Below are 20,218 nucleotides of genomic sequence, written 5' to 3' on the forward strand. Positions count from 1 at the left end.
AACTAATCTCACACTGTATCTTCTCTCTGACAACCCACCACTCCCTGAGGGACCTGCACAGGTGTTGGGGGGCTTGTCATCAAAAAGCAGACAGAGACCAGTCACAGGCCAGGTCCCTGCTGCAAACTGAACCAGTGTTTGGGAAGGTCAGATGGAGGAATGATTTATACAACACACAAAACATGTGGGTGTAAAGTTATGTGATTTAGAGGACAGATCCCAGAGATGTTCCAGAAGGAGAAAAAGAAGATGAGAGAAAGAAGAAAAAAAGAAATAGACACTTCTTTTAGCCTAGGAGTCGGTGCATATGGTTAATGCTTTGGGCCGCTAATCGAAAGGTCGGAGGTTCGAGTCCACCCAGAGGCACCTCGGAAGAAAGGCCTGGTGATCTACTTATGAAAAATCAGCCATTGAAAACCCTGTGGAGCACAGTGGTATGCTGACACACATGGGGTTGCCATGGTTTGGAATCAACTTAATGACAACTGATACTGGTCCTTTAGCTGAAGTAAGATGCGGGGACTTGACATGGAAAGGACTCGTCAGATGAATCCCAGGTAGAATTGGGGGGAAAAAAAAGACACTCATCCAGCTCACCCAGATATATCCTGATGGAATTTTGAAACTCCAAGGATGCTGAGAAAATCTTACATGCTTCAGACAAAAGGAATAGATTTTGTACCAAAATAAAATGAATCAGATTAGTATTAAATTGCACATCTATAATGCTGTAAGCTAGAAGATAATGGAGTGGTGCAGACTATTGCAAGTGACAGTTACAATCCAAGAATCTTATTCCCAACCAGGATATCATTCTATGTGAGGGCAGAAGCCATTTACAGATAAGAAAGAATTACTTCCTAACTTAAGAAAATTAGTCTAGAAAATTATTCTAATAAAATAAAAATGAAATCATATAAATACTTTAAAGAGAAATAAATAGAAAAAGTACAGAAAGCAGTGGTGAGCAATGAATTGAGTATAGTCTGAATTAGATGGTTGATGATGGTGTTGTACACCTGGAGTAATTCTGGAGTTATTTGAAGGCTTGGAGAGAGAACAGGAAACACGTTGAGTATAAACTGGCTCTGTTCTAGTTCTCCTGCAATACCATCTCAGTGTTTTAGTTTTTAAACACTTGGATAATTTATTAATTGGATCAGGGACTATTCTATATTACTGTAATATGTGTATTTTAGTCCTAAATTGGCCTAGAAAGCAAAATAAAACAAACAAACAAAAAACACGTAAAGCCATTGCTGTCAAGTTGATTCCAACTCATGGCAACCCCATGTGTTATGGAGGAGAACTACTCTATAGGGTTTTCTTGGCTATAATCTTTATGGAAGCAGATCACCAGGCCTTTCTTCCACAGAGCCATTGGGTGGTTTGAACCACCAACCTTTCGGCTAGTCATCAAGCACTTTAACCATATGCGCTACCTGGGCACTCCTTATATTGGCTTAGAGGGTGTTTTAAGTAGGTTTGGGCATACATATGTCTACGTGTGCATCCAGATCTTATCCCTAAAGTGACAAAGAAAATGAAGATAGGAAGAGGTACTGTGTGCTTTAGGGTGCAAGCTCCGAGTCAGGCCAGGGGAGGTGCAGAGATGCTGTAAGACAGTGCCACTCCCCAGGGAATAGGAGGTGTGTGCTCATGTGCGAACAACCACGTCACCGTGAGCCCTGTGCCATCCTGACACTCGCGTCGGAATCTGGCCGTGTGCTGGCCGTTGCATTATTCATTGAACGCCTCGAGGGGCCATCTCGGGGAATGCTGGCACGGGGAATTGCTGAGTCTCTCACATCACTCCTCCAGCTCGTGCCTGTGGCCGGCTGTCCTCTGTGAGTGTCAGAAATCTGTTCTGAAATCATCTGTCGTCTGTGCTTTGGCTCAGAGTCCTCGGTGCACACCGCTTACCGATATTTCACGAACGCCAGGCATCTTGCTTTTCACCTGGGACACATCACTGGGGTTGTCCAGACAGTTTCAGGATTTGGGGCGGGTGACTCGGTGAGGACTCTCACACCCTAAGGGTCCTTTTCGGTGATGAGTTCCCTGGTGTGGCAGCATCTTTCCAGTCTGTGACACGTGGAGCACTGTGGGTTGTCTGGCGTCATGGCGAGGCTGCTGACTCTGGCCACCTGGGAGACCCTTGCGGACTTAGCGCTCACACGGTACTCTACCGCCAGCACCCTCCGCGAGGTGAGGCCCCGCGCTAGCAGCGTGCGGCGCAGTCAGCAATTACGCTCGTACTCGGGGTGCGTGGACCGAGAAGAAGAATGATTTCCTGCTCAGGTCTCCTGGGAGTATTCACCATGCTGTAACTGGCCATCTGGTAAATGCGCTCTGTTAGTGAGATGGATCTGACACCCATGGCAAGCAAGGTGCTGTGCTGGGGGACACAGAAAGTCAGATCCCCCCAGAGGACAGGACTGCAGGAGGAGAATATAAAGCAAGGCACATTCTGAGCCCGGCGGTGGAGTCACCACCATCACCTCCTCCATCCTCACGCTCTACTCCAGTGTCTCCCAAACCCTATTGCTTCTCCCACCCAAACTCTTCGCCCAGTTGCTTCCCCTCTCATTTCCACTGTTTTAGTTTCCGATTTCATTTCTTAACTGGACTACTGAGATACATTTTTTCAAAACGACGATTCTTAACTTAAAAAAATAAGCTATAATGCAAACAAAAAGGCATATGTAATGCCAAAGCCCCTGGGTTATGTAAATGGTTAACTGCTCTGCTGATAATTGAAAGGTTGGAGGTTCGAGTCCACTCAGGTGCCTCGCAAGAAAGGCCTGGCGATCTACTTCCAAAAAATCAGGCATGAAAAACCCTATGGAGCACAGTTCTCCTTTGACACACATGGGGTTGCCATGAGTCAGAGTGGATTCAATGACAACTGCTTAATGTAAAAGTACACTTTAAAGAATAACACTAACACTTCTGTAACCACTCAGCTTAAGAAGCTGAGCATTAGCCAAACTTCTGAACCTCCTCCATGCCCTTCCCCTATCCTAGCCCTCTGCTCCCTAGAGGACTGGAAGAATCATTTCACTGTCTGCCTCCCTGTCCCCAGTCCTCTGCTGTGTCCCCATATCTCCTTCACATGGGTCCCAGACAGATGGGTCTAAGAGGGAATCCTGTTTTGCGACGTGCCTTGTAGATGGGGTGACGTGCCAGTCTGGGGCAGTGAGTTGCGTCCCGTCGTCCGCGCAGTGCCTGTGGTTCCAGGACATGCCCCCTGTGAGCCACAGCTGCCCTCCCCACTGGCCGTGCACCCCTCTGCTCCTCTCTCCTGCCCTTCGCCCATCAAGCTTTCTCTGTGCAGGAATTGATTCAGCTTCCAGTGTGCTTGCTTGGCCTGGACAGTTGCTGTCCACTCCTGGTCCCGTAGTGACCACTGCTTGACTGGAGTTAGGGGGAGGGTGGAGATGGCCTGTGTAGGAGGGAGATTTGGGAGGCCCTGGAGGAGACATGGAGCTCTGTCTTTCTTTATGTTGCCTGCCTTTATGTCTTCTGAATTACAGCTTCTGGTGTTTTGAAAGTAATTATTTTTTACGGTCATTTCTGTTGATCTTCTGTGCTGCCCACACTGCTGGATCACTTTAAGGAAGTGGCCACAAATGACCAATGAGTGATGGGTGGGAGAATCCAGGCCTCTAGGTGACCAGTTCTGCCCACCTCTGCCATTCTCCTCTGGCTCACTGAGCCCCCCTTCCTCTTCGACAGGGTGGGAAGTGGTGGGAAGGGTGAAGGGTTTTGACAGCTGGGTGTTCACGCTGGTCTGAGACAGGCCTGCTGGGAAGCCCAGCAGGCCCGAGACCCGCAGCCCAGCCGGCACTCTTGGCGTGGTGCTCACTTTGGTGGCTGTTCCAGTGGTGTCTGACTCTGCTTTTTCAAATGTTCCTCCTGCAGGCCGCCTATTGAGGATGATGGCCGCGTGAGCACCCGCCATGGCCAGCCGGAGGCACCAGAGCACCATGAGCAGCATGCTGGACCACAGGGTGCGGCCGGACCCCACGGCCCCCCACGGCCCTGAGCCTGAGAGTGAGGAGGTGGAGCTGCCCCTGGAGGAGTATGTGCCCACGGGCCTGGAGCTGGTCACTCTGCGGCCTGAGAGCCCCCCGCCGGCAGAGCAGGAGTGCACTGACCACAGCCCCGATGGGGACTCGAGCTCCGACTACGTCAACAACACCTCTGAGGAGGAGGACTATGACGAGGGCCTCCCAGAGGAGGAGGAGGGCATCACCTACTACATCCGCTACTGCCCAGAGGATGACAGCTACCTGGAAGGCATGGACTGTAACGGGGAGGAGTACCTGGCCCATGGTGCCCCGCATGTGGAGACCGATGAGTGCCAGGAGGCGGTGGAGGAGTGGACAGACTCGGCTGGCCTGCACCCCCTTGGCCCTGGGGCCGAAGGCAGCCAGGACTACCGGGATGGCCACCTCCCTATCCTGGAACATGAGGCCTCCACGCTGGAGACCCATGACCAGGAGGAAGGCGTCCACTATTGTCCTGGTGAAGAGGGGTACCAGGACTACTACCCGGCAGAGGCCAATGGGAATGCAGGTGGGGCCTCCCCCTACCGCCTAAGGCGGGGGAACGGGGACCTGGAGGACCAGGAGGAAGACATTGACCAGATAGTGGCCGAGATCAAGATGAGCTTGAGCATGACCAGCATCACCAGTGCCGGCGAGGCCAGCCCCGAGCACACACACATGCGGGGGTCCGAGCCAGGGCCCGGGGACTCCACAGAGGCCTGCTCGCCTGGCGAGACCAGCCGCGGTCCCAGCAGACACGAGGGCCGGCCCAAGTCTCTGAACCTCCCTGTGGAAACCAAGCACCCCGGAGACCCCCAGAGAGGCTTCAAGACCAAGACCAGGACCCCGGAGGAGAGGCCAAAGTGGCCCCAGGAGCAGGTAGGGCTCTGTGGTTGTCTGAGAGGAAGAGGCGGAGGGCTGAGAAAGTGAAGACTGGCTTGGTGTAGCCATAGAGGTGCTGAAGCCGAGGCCATGCAGGAGAGAAGATAGCGGAAGGATCTGATTGTTGAAAATATTCTGATCATTCTTTTTTTTTTTTAATTGTACTTTAGGTGAAAGTTTACAGAACAAATATTTTCTCATTAAACAATCAGTACACGTATTGTTTTATGACATTGGTTAACAACTCCATGACATGTTAACATGCCCTTCTTGACCTTTTTTTTTTCTTTGGTGAAAATATACATAGCCAAAGATACACCGTTTCAAAAATTTCTACAAGTATAATTCAGTGATGTCGATTACATTCTTCCAGTTGTGCTGCTATTCTCACTTTAGATGAAGGTTTACAGAACAAAATAGTTTCTCATTAAACAGTTAGTACACATGTTGCCTATGGCAATGGTTAAGAACCCCACTACATGTCATCCCTGCCCTTACTCAACCTTGGGTTCCCTATCACCAGCTTTCCTATCCCTTTCTACCTGCTAGTCCTTGTCCCTGGATTGCTGTGCCTCATTAGTCCTGTTCTGTTTTCTGGGGCTGTCCAATCCCTGGCTGAACGGTGAACCTCAGGAGTGACTTCATCACTGAGCTAAAAGGGTGTCCGGGGGCCATATTCTTGGGGTTTCTCCAGTCTGTCAGGCCAGTAAATCTGGTCTTTTTTTGTGTGGTAGAATTTTGTTCTACATCCTTCTCCAGCTCTGTCCAGAACCCTCTGTTGTGATCCCGGTCAGAGCAGTCAGTGGTGGTAGCCGGGCACCATCTAGCTGTACTAGACTCAGTCTGGTGGAGATGTTGGTAGCTGTGGTCCATTAGTCCTTCAGACTAATCTTTTCCTTGTATCCTATTCTCTTCATTCTCCCTTGCTCCTGAAGGGGTAAGACCAGGGGGGTATCTTAGATGGCTGCTTACAGGCTTTTAAGACCCCAGATGCTACTCACCAAGGTAGAGTGTAGAACATTGTCTTTATAAACTGTGTTATGCCAATTGAGGTAGATGTTCCCCGAGACCATGGTCCCCACAGCCCTCTGCCCAGCAATTCAGTCCCTCAGGGAGTTTGGATGTGTCTATGGAGCTTCCATGAGCTTTCCTTGTACAAGTTGTGCTGGCTTCCCCAGTACTGTGTACTGTCTTACCCTTCACCAAAGTTACCACGTATCTATTGTTTATATAGTATTTCCCCCCCACCCCCCCCATCCCTGGTAATCAACAGAGATTTTTACTTTTTTTGTGTAAACTTTTTCATGATGATTCTTTTTTTTTTAAAAAAAAATTACTGTGGTAAAATCTATTTAACAAAACATTTTAACCATTCTTAAAGGTACAATTCAGTGACATTAATTATATTCACCATGTTGTACAACCATTACCACTGTCCACTTCTGAAAGTTTTTCATTTACCCCAAACAGAAACTCAGTATAACCCTTCAGCAATAACTCCGTGCTTCTCCCTCCACTCAGCTCCTGGTAATCACCAGTAAACATTTGTCTCTATGCATTTGCCTATTCTAGATATTTCGTATAAATGAGATCATAAAATACTTGTCCTTTTGTGTCTGACTTATTTCAGTCAGTATAATCTTTTCAAGGTTCATCTATGTGGTAGCACGTATCAGAACTTCATTTCTCTTTATGGCTGAGGAATATTCCATTGTATGGATAGTCTACATTTTGTTTATCCATTCATCTGTTGATGGAAGCTTGGGTTGTTTCCACCTTTTGCTTATTGTGACTGGTGCTGCTGTGAGCATTGGTGTTCAAATACCTGTTTGCATCCCTGCTTTCAAGTCTCTTGTGTGTAAACCTGAGAGTGGAATTGCTAGGTCATAAGTTAATTCTGTTTAACTTATTAAGGAACTGACCGCTGTTTTCCACAGTGGCTGTACCATTTTACATCCCCACCAGCAATGGACAAGGGTTCCTGTATCTCTACATCCTCAACAACACCTACTGTTTTCTGTTTTTCTGATAATTGACACCCTAGTGGGGGTGAGGTGGTATCTCATCGTGGTTTTGATTTGTATCTCCCCAATGACTAATGATGTTGAGCATCTTTTCGTGTGCTTGTTGGCCATATGTTTATCTTTTTTGGAGAAATGTCTATTCAAGTACTTTGCCCATTTTTTAATTGGATTGTTTGTCTTTTTGATGTTGAGTTGTTTATACATTCTGGATATTAAAGCCTTATCAGCTATATGGTTCCCAAATACGTTCTCCCATTCCATCCTGGTCATCCTTTAGCTCCTCCGGCAGGTTAATTAGTAAATACCGGAGAAGTCTCTGTGAGGGTGCTGCTTGGCAGCCAGTGCCTCCCGCACGAGTTCTGTTTCCAGCCTCTCCCCTGGATCTGCTCATGGTGGGGGGTGTTCAGTGTATCTTGCCTGCCCCCTCCCCTCAGGCGCTTTTTTCATCCCAGCAGGACGTCAGCAAGGATGTAGGGGTGCCAGGGGGCACTCTGCTGTGGTCAGTGGTGGGATGCCCCCATGGCGAGGAGCAGGGGTCTGAGCCCATTGCACAGTGGCCATTGTGTCCTGAGACACTTTTCTGAAAGCCCAGCAGGCCTTGGCATGATGGACACTTAGCTATAAGGAACTCTTTTGAAAGGAATTATTTGAAGTCTTAGAGACAAAGTCTTAGAGAAGAAATGCATGTTGATGAAGCCAGTGGATTAAAGTATAGCTGTCAGTGGTAGAGTTCTCTCCATGTGGGAGACCGGGGTTCGATTCCAGCCAATGCACCTCATGTTCAGCCACCACCCAGTCTGTCAGTCGTGGCCTACATGTTGCTGTGATGCTAAGCAGGTTTCAGCAGAGCTTCCAGACTAAGATGGACTTAGGAAGAAAGGTCTGGTGGTCTACTTCCAAAAATCAGCCATTGAAAACCCTGATTACAGCCGTCGGATCTTGTTGTACATGGGTCGCAATGTGTCAGGGGCCCACTCGATGGTGCTAACAACAACAGCGTACTTCCTTTGTATTATAAGCAAAGTAGGTATGTATTCTATTAAGCACACTGAAAAGCTGCCTCCCCGTCCAAAAAAAAAAAAAAAAACCCACTGTATGTATGGAGATAACAACAGTGTGATTATTAGACTTATATGAAGGGACTTCTACTAGGCCAATTGTGTGGACAAATGGAAGTGATCTGCTTTCATATTTTAAAATAACTTTAATTATAATTTTTTCCAAGAGGAGCTCATGAGTTTGAAAAAATATGTAGTAAGAGCATGTGTTTGGAATATAAATCATATTAACTCATTGCTAGGTTTGTGGCAATTGCATTTTGAGGCCTTTTGTTCCTTTTAATGGTTATTAAGTGTGAACTGACTTCCCCTTCGTGGTGTTCCGCATTCCCTGGGGGCTCTAGGCTGTGAGGAGTGGCTGCCGGTCCAGCCAGCGTGGGGCACGCCGCAGGGCAGGCGGGCTGGGGCTGAGGTCTGGGCTTCCGGCCAGAGCTGTGACTCCTCCTTGTTGTGAGCCTGAACTCACACCTGTCATGGCGGTGGCACTGCAGGGATTGATGTGGGCTGCACAGAGCGAGGGACACACTGCGCCTGGTTGTGACAAATCATATCTCTGACAAAGTACTTGCTGGGTGGGCAGTATTTGAGGACCCAGGAGGGGCTCTGTTCTTCAGAGAAGAGGCATCGAATGGAAGAATAGGCAGCTTCTCTCCCAAAATAGAGTGTGTCCTTGAGGCTAGTACTCTTTTTTATTCAGGACACTGGAAAAGCTCACATAAGCTAGTTAATAATTGCAGAACTTCTCTGTTTTATTCTTTCAGTCATTCATTTCTAAGTTAACTCCAAGTGGGAAACTTGTCAGTTCCCAACTCAAAGGCCCTACTGAACTAGGCCTGGAGTGCTTCCTCGAGGACAAGGTCTGGGGTCTTTACGTGTGTGGGTGCATGTGAGTGGGCAGGGTCTCCACACCCTATAAACCCGAGTTGCCTGCACACCGGGAGCCTGTTCCAGGATGGGAACTCCGAAATTCTACTAAACAGAGCCACCAGCCACAAGAAAGTGTGGAAAGCAAGATGGTGTGAAGAGGGAAATGCCCTGGGAAATGTGGGAAGCCACAACCTGCTTCCCAAAAGGAGCCCCCTACTCCCGCAGGGGCAGCAGACATGTCCCAGGAGCCAAAGGCCTGGCCTTAAACAAGGCACAAGATTCCTGGGAAAACCTCGCCCGTGGGCCCAAAAGGCGCCCATGTGAGTCTCAAGCTGCCTTCCCTTTTCCGTTGCTGTCTGCACTGATAGTGTGTATAGCTGTGGCCTTCAGGTAAGGCTACAGATGTTTATAAAAAAATGCAAAGCGAGAATTGGGCAGTATTGGCTGTCTTGGTGTTTTAGACTTTTAGTATTTGGAGTGTGGCCCATGGACCAGCATTGGGGTCAGGCCACACCCCACCAAAAACCAAACCTATTGCTGTCAAGTCGATTCCCACTCATGGCGACCCTATGTATTACAGAGTAGAATTGCTCCATAGGGTTTCTTTGCTGTCATCTTTATGCAGGCGAATTGCCAGGCCTTTCAATTCTGTGGTGCCTCTGGGTGGGTTCAGTTTGCCATTGTTTGGGTTAGTAGTGGAGTGCAAACTGTTTGCACCACCTAGACCTACTGAATTAAAATCTGCAGTTAAACAAGACCCCATATTCAAGTTTGAGAAGCAGTGCGGTAGAACACTTCCGATGGAGGAAAGATTGCATAGCATCCATCTCCTCTCTTCTACTCATTTTAAAGCTTAAAAGATTATGTCATGGGTATTTTTAAGTATACTGAATAGCATTTTAATTAGTCACTGTATGGACCACTGTATTACAATAGACTTAAAAATGGAAATGTGAAGAATATACTGTCCCTGGTCCCTGCCACCCTAACAGATGAGCTGTTTGTATTTTTCCATGTTCATTTTCGGACTATAGCACTGAACGTAAATAATGTATGTAGCTGTCATCATAGCCCCAATGTAATTTTGTTGCCAGTGTTTTAAATCTGGCATCTTATAAATGGTTCTCCGTGGTGCCATATCATTTTCATGATTATGTTTACTGACTTGTGTTATTCCATTCAGGTGATGTGCTGTAATTGACTTGTCTACACATACCCTGCCATTGAACATGCATGTTGTGGGTGGCATTTTCTCTTCTACATAACGCTGCCATGGACATCTTTGTGCAAATCGTGTTATCCTTCCTTTGGTTTTTAACCTTAGAATAAATTCGTATGCTGAATAGCAGTGGTGACCATTTTCCCATGACTATCTCGCCTAACTGTATCTCTTCTCTGTCTAATTGTATCTCTTTTTTTATGAATGTTTGACTCATGCCCTTTGTCTTTTGGGGTCTTGATTTCCATTTTGTGGGAGCACTTTATACGCTATAAACCAGTCACTGTCTATTTGATTCTGACGTATGGTGACTCCGCGTATGTCAGAGTAGAACTGTGCTCCATAGGGTTTTCAGTGGCTGATTTTTTGGAAGTAGATTGCTAGGCCTTTCTTCTGAGGCACCTCTAGGTGGACTCGAACCTCTAACCTTTTGGTTAGCAGCTGAGGAAGTTAACTGTTAGCACCACCTAGGGAGTCCTCATGGATGATAGATGTTACTTTTTGCTGCAGATGTTTTCTTTAGTATGTTTTATTTTTTTGAATTTTGGGCATATTACTTTCATCATCTCTGTGGCATTTTTAAGGTGTTGATGACTAATTTGTCACTCTTCTACCTCTCTTGGGTACAGGGGGATTTCATTGGATGGGACCTTGTTAAAACACCTTCTTCCCAACCTGGGACAGATGAGCATTGCAGAGGGCATTGCTTTAGTCTAACTGATATTAACAATGAGGCAGCTCTGTGACAGGAAACGGGGTGTGCAGACTTCAGCCCATCCTGGGTTGTGGGATACAGAGGGTTTATCTGCCTTTTGAAGGCTCTGGTTTTCAGGTAGACCCCTGACCTGTGCAACTCTGATGAGCCCAAGAGATCTGCGTTTGGGGGAGGGCATGATGTGAGTGAGCACAAAGGAGATGAACTAAAACTACAAAAGATAGGATGTGGTTGGGGGAACAGAGATCTGTATGCATGTTTTTGGGTTAAAAAATGTTATTTAAAAGCAATGCATGTTTATTGAGGGAAATTTGGAAAATACTGAAAGGTAAAAAGAAGTAAAACACATGTGGCCTCACATCAATTAACATTTCAGTTTATTCCTTTCCAGTTTACTTCCCCGTGTGTGTGTCTAGATGTGTATGTGTGTGCATGTGCACCCGCATGTGTGTGCCCACATGTATCACGCATGTGTGCACGTCTGTGTACACTATACTGAATAAACCAAAAAAAAACCAAAAAAACAAAACCAAAGCTTGCCGTCAAGTCGATTCCAACTCATAGCGACCCTATAGGACAGAGTAGAACTGCCCCATAAGGTATCCAAGGAGCAGTTGGTGAATTTGAACTGCTGACCTTTTGGTTAGTAGCCATAGCTCTTAACCACTGCACCACCAGGGCTCCCCATCGTGGAATAGGTTGTTTTATTTTGAGTATAATTTTAGCATCAAAATATTCTAGTATGTGACATCATGGATTTCTATTGTTGAGAGTTCTCAAATCCAAGAGACAAACTACCTGTCTTAGGAAATCTAGGATTTCCTGGAGCGTGTTCCTTGAGGTGTTCTGTAAACAAACTATTTGGTTGGCAAAGGAGTGTTTGAGAAACGTAGCTGCAAATCTTTCCCATTCTCAGAGATTCCCTCAGTGCTTGGACGTGAGCAGCTTGGAGTCTCAGATTCACTGCACCAAAGACCCTTCCAGCTCTGCTTGGCCAGAGTTTCCCTGACACCCTTGGTCACCAAGGATTCCTGATAATGCAGGGCTTATCAGGAAAATACAGACCACAGTCTCACATCCTAGGGAGCAGAAAGCCAGGGCAAGTAACTCCCAAGGCCCATATACCTCTTGCTTGGTGGCTCAATGCCAGCATGATCCTAAGTCAACCCAAAATGGTGACTTGGTAAAGTTGGAAAAGTCCTCTGTCATCATTAGGACCCTTGGTTTCTGAGGATTTAACACTGCTGGTTTTGCCACTTGTAGGGGATCCCTGGGTGATGGTGGTGGTGGTGACTGCCAGGCGCTGTGCTAGGGTTTTGTGTATATTCTCTCAGATAATCCTAGGACAGTCCAAAGAGATCGAGAGTAGGATTATTCCCACTTTACAGATGAGTAAATGAGATCTATGGTTACACAGCTTAAAAGGGTCCCCAGGCTGCTACAGCCTGAACTGGGTCCACCTGCTAGTGAATGAGTTAGCGCTGGGGAATTGGGCGGCTCTCCTCCTGATGGTGGCAGTTTCTTCTACTCTGTTATCTACTTATTTGGTATTAAAAGGGGCTTGACATGCTCTGTTGTTCATGGTGAGCGTGTCACGGGGCCAGCAAGGTCATTAGTGGACGCAGAGGCCTCCAATCTGTGAAATAGTTCCAGACTGTGTTGCTACCATGTCCTAACTTCAAGAAGGCTCAGTTCACAGACCAGATACATTAAGTACTAATTATTCACCTGGCATTTTTCTTAATTTTATTGAGCTTTGTTAGTATGAAATGCTGATTTTTTTATACACAGCATTTAAATAATATATGAACTGTGTTAAGTCAACCACGTATGAATATCCAGATTGAATTGGCATTTCTGCATTCACTTTTGTGGTTGTCTTAGTCTGGGTTCTCTAGAGAAGCAAAACCAGTAAAGTGTATAAATGTATGTATATAGAGAGATTTATATCAAAGAAATGGGTCCCTTGGTTGTAGAGGCTGGAACATCCCAAGTCCGTAGGTCAGGATAGAGGCTTCTCCTGATTCATGTAGCTGCAGGGGCTGGCAAACCCAAGATTGGCAGGTCAGAGAGCAGGGCTGTTGCTCACAGGCTGTGAAGATCAATAAATCCCAAGACCAGCAGGCAAGACCACAGGTAAGCTGCTAGCTCAGGTCCCGAGAACCAGAGGTCAGATGTACAGGAGCCAGCTGCAGAATCCAGAATGAGCAAAAGCCCATGAGCCTCGCAAGAATATCTGCTTATATTTGATGCAGGCCACATGCCCAAGGAAACTCTCCTTCAACTGATTGGCTACTCACAGCAGATCCATTGTGGGGGTGATCACATATCAGATCTCAACAGAGAAGTGATCACAACATTAAACGACTGCCAAAACACTGAGGATCATGGTCCAGCCAAGTTGACACACAATCTTAACCATCACAGTGATCCTCTGTCATTGGCAGTGAGGCAGTGAGTGTGAAGGGAAGAACCAACTGGGCACCTGGATGCCTGGCACTTGCCCTTGGCTCCAGGGATGAACTTGGCCAACCTAGCAAGTCATGGGTTCCTCTCCTATGAGGAGAGAGGTGCTTGCTGATCTGCGCTCCCTGGGAAACATGTCCAACACCAAGATCCTGGTTCTGTAGGTCAGCCATGTGGCCTGGAAATGGCAGGTTTTTTCAGTTTCTGAGTGATCTGATGTGCATCTGGATTTGGCGAGGGCCAGACTAGATTATTTGAAGGTCCCTATCGTGGGTTACCTTGTGATATCTATCCTACTGGAAGTACAGAACCAATGCTCTGATAGAAATCAAAACAAAAATTATACTGAAGGAATAATTTCATTCTTTGGGATGGAGAACATGTGGTATTCAAACAGGCTTCTGTGAGTATTCTGCTTTGTAGGCAGAACATTGGAGTATTTAACAGGCAGAGTAAACACAGGCAAATGGTTTCACATCAGAGTGAATGCAGGGAAAGGAAAGAAAATTTACAAGGGTGGTTAAACTACAAACTTCCTTAACATCAATTTCTAGCCTAACATGGATCTCTTATTCCAGATACAGTATGACTAAGACAATATTTTTAAAGTGAGATGTATAAACATTCTTGCTGTGGAGGTTTAGCGATAGATTGCAAGCCAAGTCAACTTAATTGGAGTCCTTGAAATGTAAAGCTGACCATTTAGTAAGGAAAGAGTGAAAATTAAATCAGCTCTAAATCTGAAGCCTTTTGAAATGTAAACATTGCCCATCTGGCTAAGGGGAGTGAGGTAGGGCCCAGGCATTCACTGGATGAATTCCCTGAGAGCAGTTAAGGCAGCAAGTTTATTTACACAAGTTAAAGCCTGAATCTCTGCATTCTTTGTGTTACAGATGGTCAAGACTTTTACAGCTGCAATCTGCCTCCTTTTTTAACAAACTTAGTTTCTAAGTAGTTACCAATTTACAAAGAACTAGCAGAGATACAATGGAAAAATCCCAATGAGTGAAAATTAATTTGGGAGTCAGAACAGGGATAAGGCTTGATATGTACCTATCTTGGCTATAAAGTTATTTACAAGTTCTAACTTCATTTAACATTATCAGTAAGGTGTCGTCTCTGGGGCCAGCTGTGTAAACATTCTTAACAATCACTGAGCAAATTTTTATCTAGGTTAGAAATTCTGGCTTTTGTTTTTCAAGCAGTGTAACCTAGCTTGATGATCACTGAGTGAAAAGCAGCTGTGGGTAACGTTCCACACCTTGGGACTCCTCCCACCTAATACATGTCTGGATGTTTGGGGTTTTCATGGTTTCTATTTATCATAGGCCCAAAACCCAAACCTGCTGCCATCGAGTCACCATGAAGTAGGGTCTGTGGGTAGTAGGGGCATACATTCCTTGCCGTGAGGATGATGATTTTTAAGTCCATGGGGATCTGTTTTGGGAGCTGAGGGAGGTAGTTGGGCTGCGGCAAGGCCCTGCATAGAGTTTGGGTTCAGGGCCAGTAGAGCAAGATGAAGTCCCTGCCCTCAGGAGTGACATACAGGGAGGGTGACACCCACATTATTAGGAGGAGGAGAGGGAGACATGCTGGGGGTGCTGCTGTATGAGGTAATAGGTAGGGTGGGGTATGACTGCCCCCTGCAAGCCTCCTGTGGTGCAGCCTCCCCACTTCCTGGACGCTGGGCACGGCAGGGACTCCCAGGGAGGGGGTTCTTACATGCCCTCTTTGGGGCTTCCTCTGCCCCTTTCTACTCCTGAGCCCCAGATTTGAGGGCACCCACATATCTCTGGGGTTGCCAGTGATGAGTCACTTTTAAACTTCACCGACTGACCTTAATTTTCTCACATCCAGTTCCTGATTGGGAGTGAACTGAGCACCGCACAGCACCCCCTCCCTGCAGACTCACCTCTCCAACACACTGTGGCCCTCACTAAGTAGCACACCTGGAGTGACTCCTCCGTTTCACCCATAGCCCTGCTCTCCCCCAAAGCCATGCTGGTGGCTCCTCCCTACCAGGCGCCCTGATTTCCTCAGTTCGCTGCTGGCCTTGCATCCCTTTGCACAGCCCATGAGAATTGGCACCTGTGATGTACCAGGTCATGCGCTGGGCTCTGGGGTGCAAAGATGAAAACGACATAATGTGCACTTGAGAAGCTCATTCTGAAGGGAGACAGACACGTGGAGACCCCTCCCATCCAGGAGGCAGGCACTGAGCAGAAGTACTGCCCAGCCTGGGAGCTCCAGGAAGGCCTCCCAGAAAGCCTAGGGTGGTGGGTGAACGCAGGGACCTAGAATTCCAGAGGGGCATTAGGGGGATGAGCAGAGGAGGCAGGATGGGATGTGTGGGCATCCCAGCATGGAGAGGGATGGGGATTGCAAGAGTGGTCAAGAGCCCCAAAGAACAAGTGGAAGGCAAAAACCTGGGTTGAGAGTGACCAGGATGAGAGAGAGAAAGGGCCAGGAGTTGGGGGAGGACAGGGAAGAAATGGGGTGTGGGCCTGAGGGGCAGGTGTGTCAGGAGGGCCAAATGTAGCAGAGCAGTCAGGCAGGATCTTGCTGGAAAAGCAACATGGACTGTGGCCACTGGGATCCCCGCAGACTGCCCTAAGCAGCTCGGATGGATTGAAAGGGCAGAGGTTCACACCTGAGAATGGAAGGGGGTCTGTAAGGACCTGCTTCAGGAGAAGTGGTGGTTGAGTAGTAGAATTTTCACCTTTCATGCGGGAGATGTGGGTTCGATTCCCAGCCAGTGTACCTCATGCTCAGTTACCACCTGTCTGTCCCTGAAGGCTTTAGTTTTGCTATGATGCTGAACAGGTTTCAGCAGAGCTTCCAGACTAACTAAGACGGATTAGGAAGAAAGGCCTGGCAATCTACTTCTGAAAGTCAACCAGTGAAAATCCTGTGGATCACAACGGTCCAGTCTGTAACTGATCAGACAGAGGGGACGGCGCAGGACTGGGCAGCATTTCCTTCCGTTGTGTGTGGGGTTGCCTTGAGTTGGGGCCGACTTGATGGCAGCTAACAGCAACATAAGAATGTGTAGGGGGTGGAGGGAGGGGAGCAGGGAGAAGCTGCTCACCACGTGTATGTTTGACATTGACTTGAACCCCACGTGTTTGCTGTGGTGTGTGTCTAGGGCAGATTTCAGGGAGCGAGAGAGTGGAGTATGGGACCAGAGTCAGGGAGATGGACCACATTCATTGCCTGCTCCTGGGGTCCATGTCTCCTGTCCCTGGGCCCCTGTAGTCCCCGCTCGGTGTGTCACATGCAGCGGTTAGTCACATGGCATTTCCTGGGAAGGTCAGGGCTCCGTGGAAGAATTTTTAGAAACATCTTCTGTTCAGGAAGAAAGACCACCTTGCCGAGCTGAGACTGGAGATGCGTCCTGCCACACACGGCATGTTCACCCAGTATGTGACAGTGTGGTGATGGCAGTCACGAGGTTTTCACCCCAAAGTGCTCAGATGGCAGCACATGCTAATCCGTTCCCAAAAGACACGGACCAGGGGAGCAGGAGGCTCACCAGAAACAGCTCCTGACCCTGCATCACGTCATACTGTACACAGCTCAGGAGGATCGTGGAGGAAAGAGGTGTGAGACAGGGTTGCGCCTCAGGGCTGGTGGTGGTCTCCAAAACCTGCCAAGTCCGGGCCCATTAGCTGATTCCACAGTCAGCCTTGATAGAAGAGAAGCTGGTCTCCCTCCACACCAGAGACCAAGGCCCCAGTGATTGGAGCGGAATTAGGAACTGGGCTTATAGAAGCTGGTGGTTTACAGAAGCTGGCTCCCAGCCTCTCTGTTTTAACAGCAGCCTGACCCAGGCCTGCCTTGGGTCCTGATTCCCACCTGCTAGAGCACTGCCCTGTGCTTTCCCTGGTGCTGACGTAGTGCTGGGTCAGCCCCACACTTGGTGATACATGTCTAGGGGTGTGAAGATGCAGCTCCCCAAGAGTAGCTGGGCAAGATGTAGGTGGGAGGGATGCTGCTGTTTGGGGGGAGGGGACTACCTACTCACCCACCTCGGTCCAGCCTTCGTCTCCCATGGTGACCATTGGCCCAAGCACTCACAAGCAGCCTCTGATTCCGCCTCTGGGACCTGTCTGCCCACTCTGATTTCTGATGCAGCCCCCCACCCCGACACTACCCACCTAGCCCTTGGGTCCCCTGCTTCCCCTCCAAGCAGCCCTTGGTGCCCAGCTGAGTGATGACTGTTCCTGCTCGTTACTCCTAGTGCCTCCAGGTATGCTGTCTTCTGATCTTCATGCACATGGACTCCGTCTCCACCCACCCATGTCGTCCTTGGGCTGGGCTCAGACCAGGAGCAGCCCGCTCCTAGGCCGGTTCTCTTCGGCAGCCTCTGGATTCCTTTAGCCACTTCTCTTTCCTGGTCATTGAAAATAGAGGCTCTTCCTTGCTGTGATCTATTCTCTGTTGTACTCATTCACTCATTTATTCATTCTTGAGTCCCAAGTATATGAAAGACACCATGCTAGCCATTTTTAGAGATATAACTGTTGATTCTTAGGAAAGGAGGGCCCACCCGGCCATTCACCAGCCCTCAGAGCCCGTTCCAGACACGAGGGCAATGGTGGTCACGACGGTTCTTCCTGCATTAGATTTGCAAATTACGGGAAATTCTGTGAAGAGAAATTCCTGCCCAAGATTCTTTTTGCTTAATATCCTATTAATATGTAACCCAACCCACCCCCTTTTAACCTCCAAGAAGAATTAAACAGAATTAATTAATCCTAGGGATTGCAGGTCATCTAAAATATGGTCAGTTTGGCCCCTATTCAGATATAATAGGCTGGTTTTTTGTTTTTTTTTTTTAAAGTTTATGATTCAAGTTTTTCATACAAAAATTTATACAGACATTGTTATGTGACCCTAGTTGTTCTCCCTATACTGTGACAACACACTCGTTTTCACCCCAGGTTTCCCGTGTCCATTCAACCAGCTTCTCTCCCTTTCTGCCTTCTCATCTTGCCTCTGGACAGGAGCTGCCCATTTAGTCTTGTGTATCTACTTGACCTAAGAAGCACACTCTTCATGAATATCATTTTATGTCCCATAGTCTAGTCAAATCTTTGTCTGAAGAGTTGGCTTCGGGAATGGTTTTAGTTCTGGGCTAACAGAGAGTCTGGGGGCCGTGTCTTCCAGGGTCCCTCCAGTCTCAATCAGACCATTAAGTCTGGTCTTTTTACTAGAATTTGAGTTCTACACCCCACTTTTCTCCTGCACCATCAGGGACTCTCTGTCGTGTTTCTTATCAGGGCAGTCACTGGTGGTAGCTGGGCATCATCTAGTTCTAATCTCAGGCTGATGGTGTCTCTGGTTTATGTGGCCCTTTTTGTCTCTTGGGCTAATATTTTCCTTCTGTCTTTGGTGTTCTTCATTCTCGTTTACTCCAGGTGAGTTGGGACAAATTAATGCATCTTAGATGGCTGCGTGCTGGCTTTCAAGACCCCAGATGCCATTCGTCAAAGTGGGCTGCAGAACACTTTCTTAATGAACTTTGTTATGCCAGTTGACCTAGATGTCCCCTGAAACCATGGTCCCCCCAGACCCCTGTCCCTGCTACTCTGTCCCTCAAAGTATTTAGTTGTATTCAGGAAACTTCCTAGCTTTTGGTTTAGTCCAGTTGTGCTGACTTCCCCTGTATTGTGTGTTGCCCTTCCGTTCACCTAAGATAATTCTTAATTAGTATCTAGTTAATGAATACGCATCTCCCTCCCTCCCCACCCTCGTAACCATCAAAGAATGTTTTCTTCTGTGTTTAAACCATTTCTTGAGTTCTTGTAACAGTGGTCTAATATAATATTTGTCCTTTTGCAACTGACTAATTTCACTCACTGTAATACCTTCCAGATTCATCCATGTTATGAGATGTTTTGCAGGCTCATCATTGTTCTTTATCATTGCGTAGTATTCCATTGTGTGAATATACCATAATCTGATTATCCATTCATCGGTTGATGGGCACCTAGGTTGTTTCCATCTTTTTGCTATTGTGAACAGTGCTGCAGTGAACATGGCTGTGCATATATCTATTCATGTGATGGCTCTTATTTCTCTGGGATATATTCCAAGGAGTGGGATTGCTGGATCATATAGTACATCTATTTCTAGCTTTTTAAGGAAGCGCCAGTTCAACTTCCAAAGTGGTTGTACCATTTTACATTCCCACAAGCAGTGTATAAGTGTTCCAGTCTCTCCACAACCTCTCCAACATTGATTATTTTGTGTTTTTTGGATTAATGCTAGCCTTGTTGGGGTGAGATGGTATCTGATTATATTTTTTATTTGCATTTCTCTAATGGCTAATGATCGTGAGCATTTCCACATGTATCTGTTAGCTGCTTGAATGTCTTCTTTGGTGCATTGCCTGTTCATATCTTTTGCCCATTTTTAATTGGGTTATTTGACTTTTTGTTGTTGAGGTTTTGCAACTTGGAGATTTTATAGATGAGAAACTGATCGGATTTGTCATAGCCAATTTTTTTTCCCAGTCTGTAGGTTATCTTTTGACTCCTTTGGTGACGTCTTTTGATGAGCTAAGTGTTTGATTTTTAGGAGCTCCCAGTTATCTAGTTTCTCTTCTGGTGTTTGTGCTTTGTTAGTAATGTTTTGTATTCTGTTTATGCCATGTATTAGGGCTCCTAGCATTGTCCCTATTTTTTCTTCCATGATATTTATCGTTTTCGATTTTATATTTAGGTGTTTGATTGATTTTGAGTTAGTTTTTATGCATGGTGTGAGGTACGGGTCTTGTTTCATATTTTTGCAGATCGGTATCCAGTTGTGCCAGCACCATTTGTTAAAGAGACTGTCTTTTCCCCAGTTAATGGACTTTGGGCCTTTGTCAAATATCAGCTGCTCATAGGTGGATGAATTTATGTCTGTATTCTCAATTCTGTTCCATTGGT

The 20,218-nt window shown here is 47.0% G+C and overlaps 1 protein-coding gene across 1 annotated transcript in view; it reads left to right on the forward strand.

The window, feature by feature from the left end:
* The first annotated feature begins 3,937 nt into the window (after positions 1–3,937).
* The window catches only part of APBA2 (amyloid beta precursor protein binding family A member 2), a 94,520-nt gene continuing 78,239 nt past the window's right edge, over positions 3,938–20,218 (forward strand). Inside the window, exon 1 of the mRNA XM_004372635.2 lies at positions 3,938–4,931. Coding sequence (XP_004372692.1) covers positions 3,963–4,931 — 969 coding nt within the window. The 5' untranslated portion in view covers positions 3,938–3,962. The remainder of the gene's footprint in view (positions 4,932–20,218) is intronic.

This window comes from Trichechus manatus, unplaced genomic scaffold, assembly GCF_000243295.1.
Source record: "Trichechus manatus latirostris isolate Lorelei unplaced genomic scaffold, TriManLat1.0 scaffold00019, whole genome shotgun sequence".
Classification (NCBI taxonomy): Eukaryota; Metazoa; Chordata; class Mammalia; order Sirenia; family Trichechidae; genus Trichechus; species Trichechus manatus.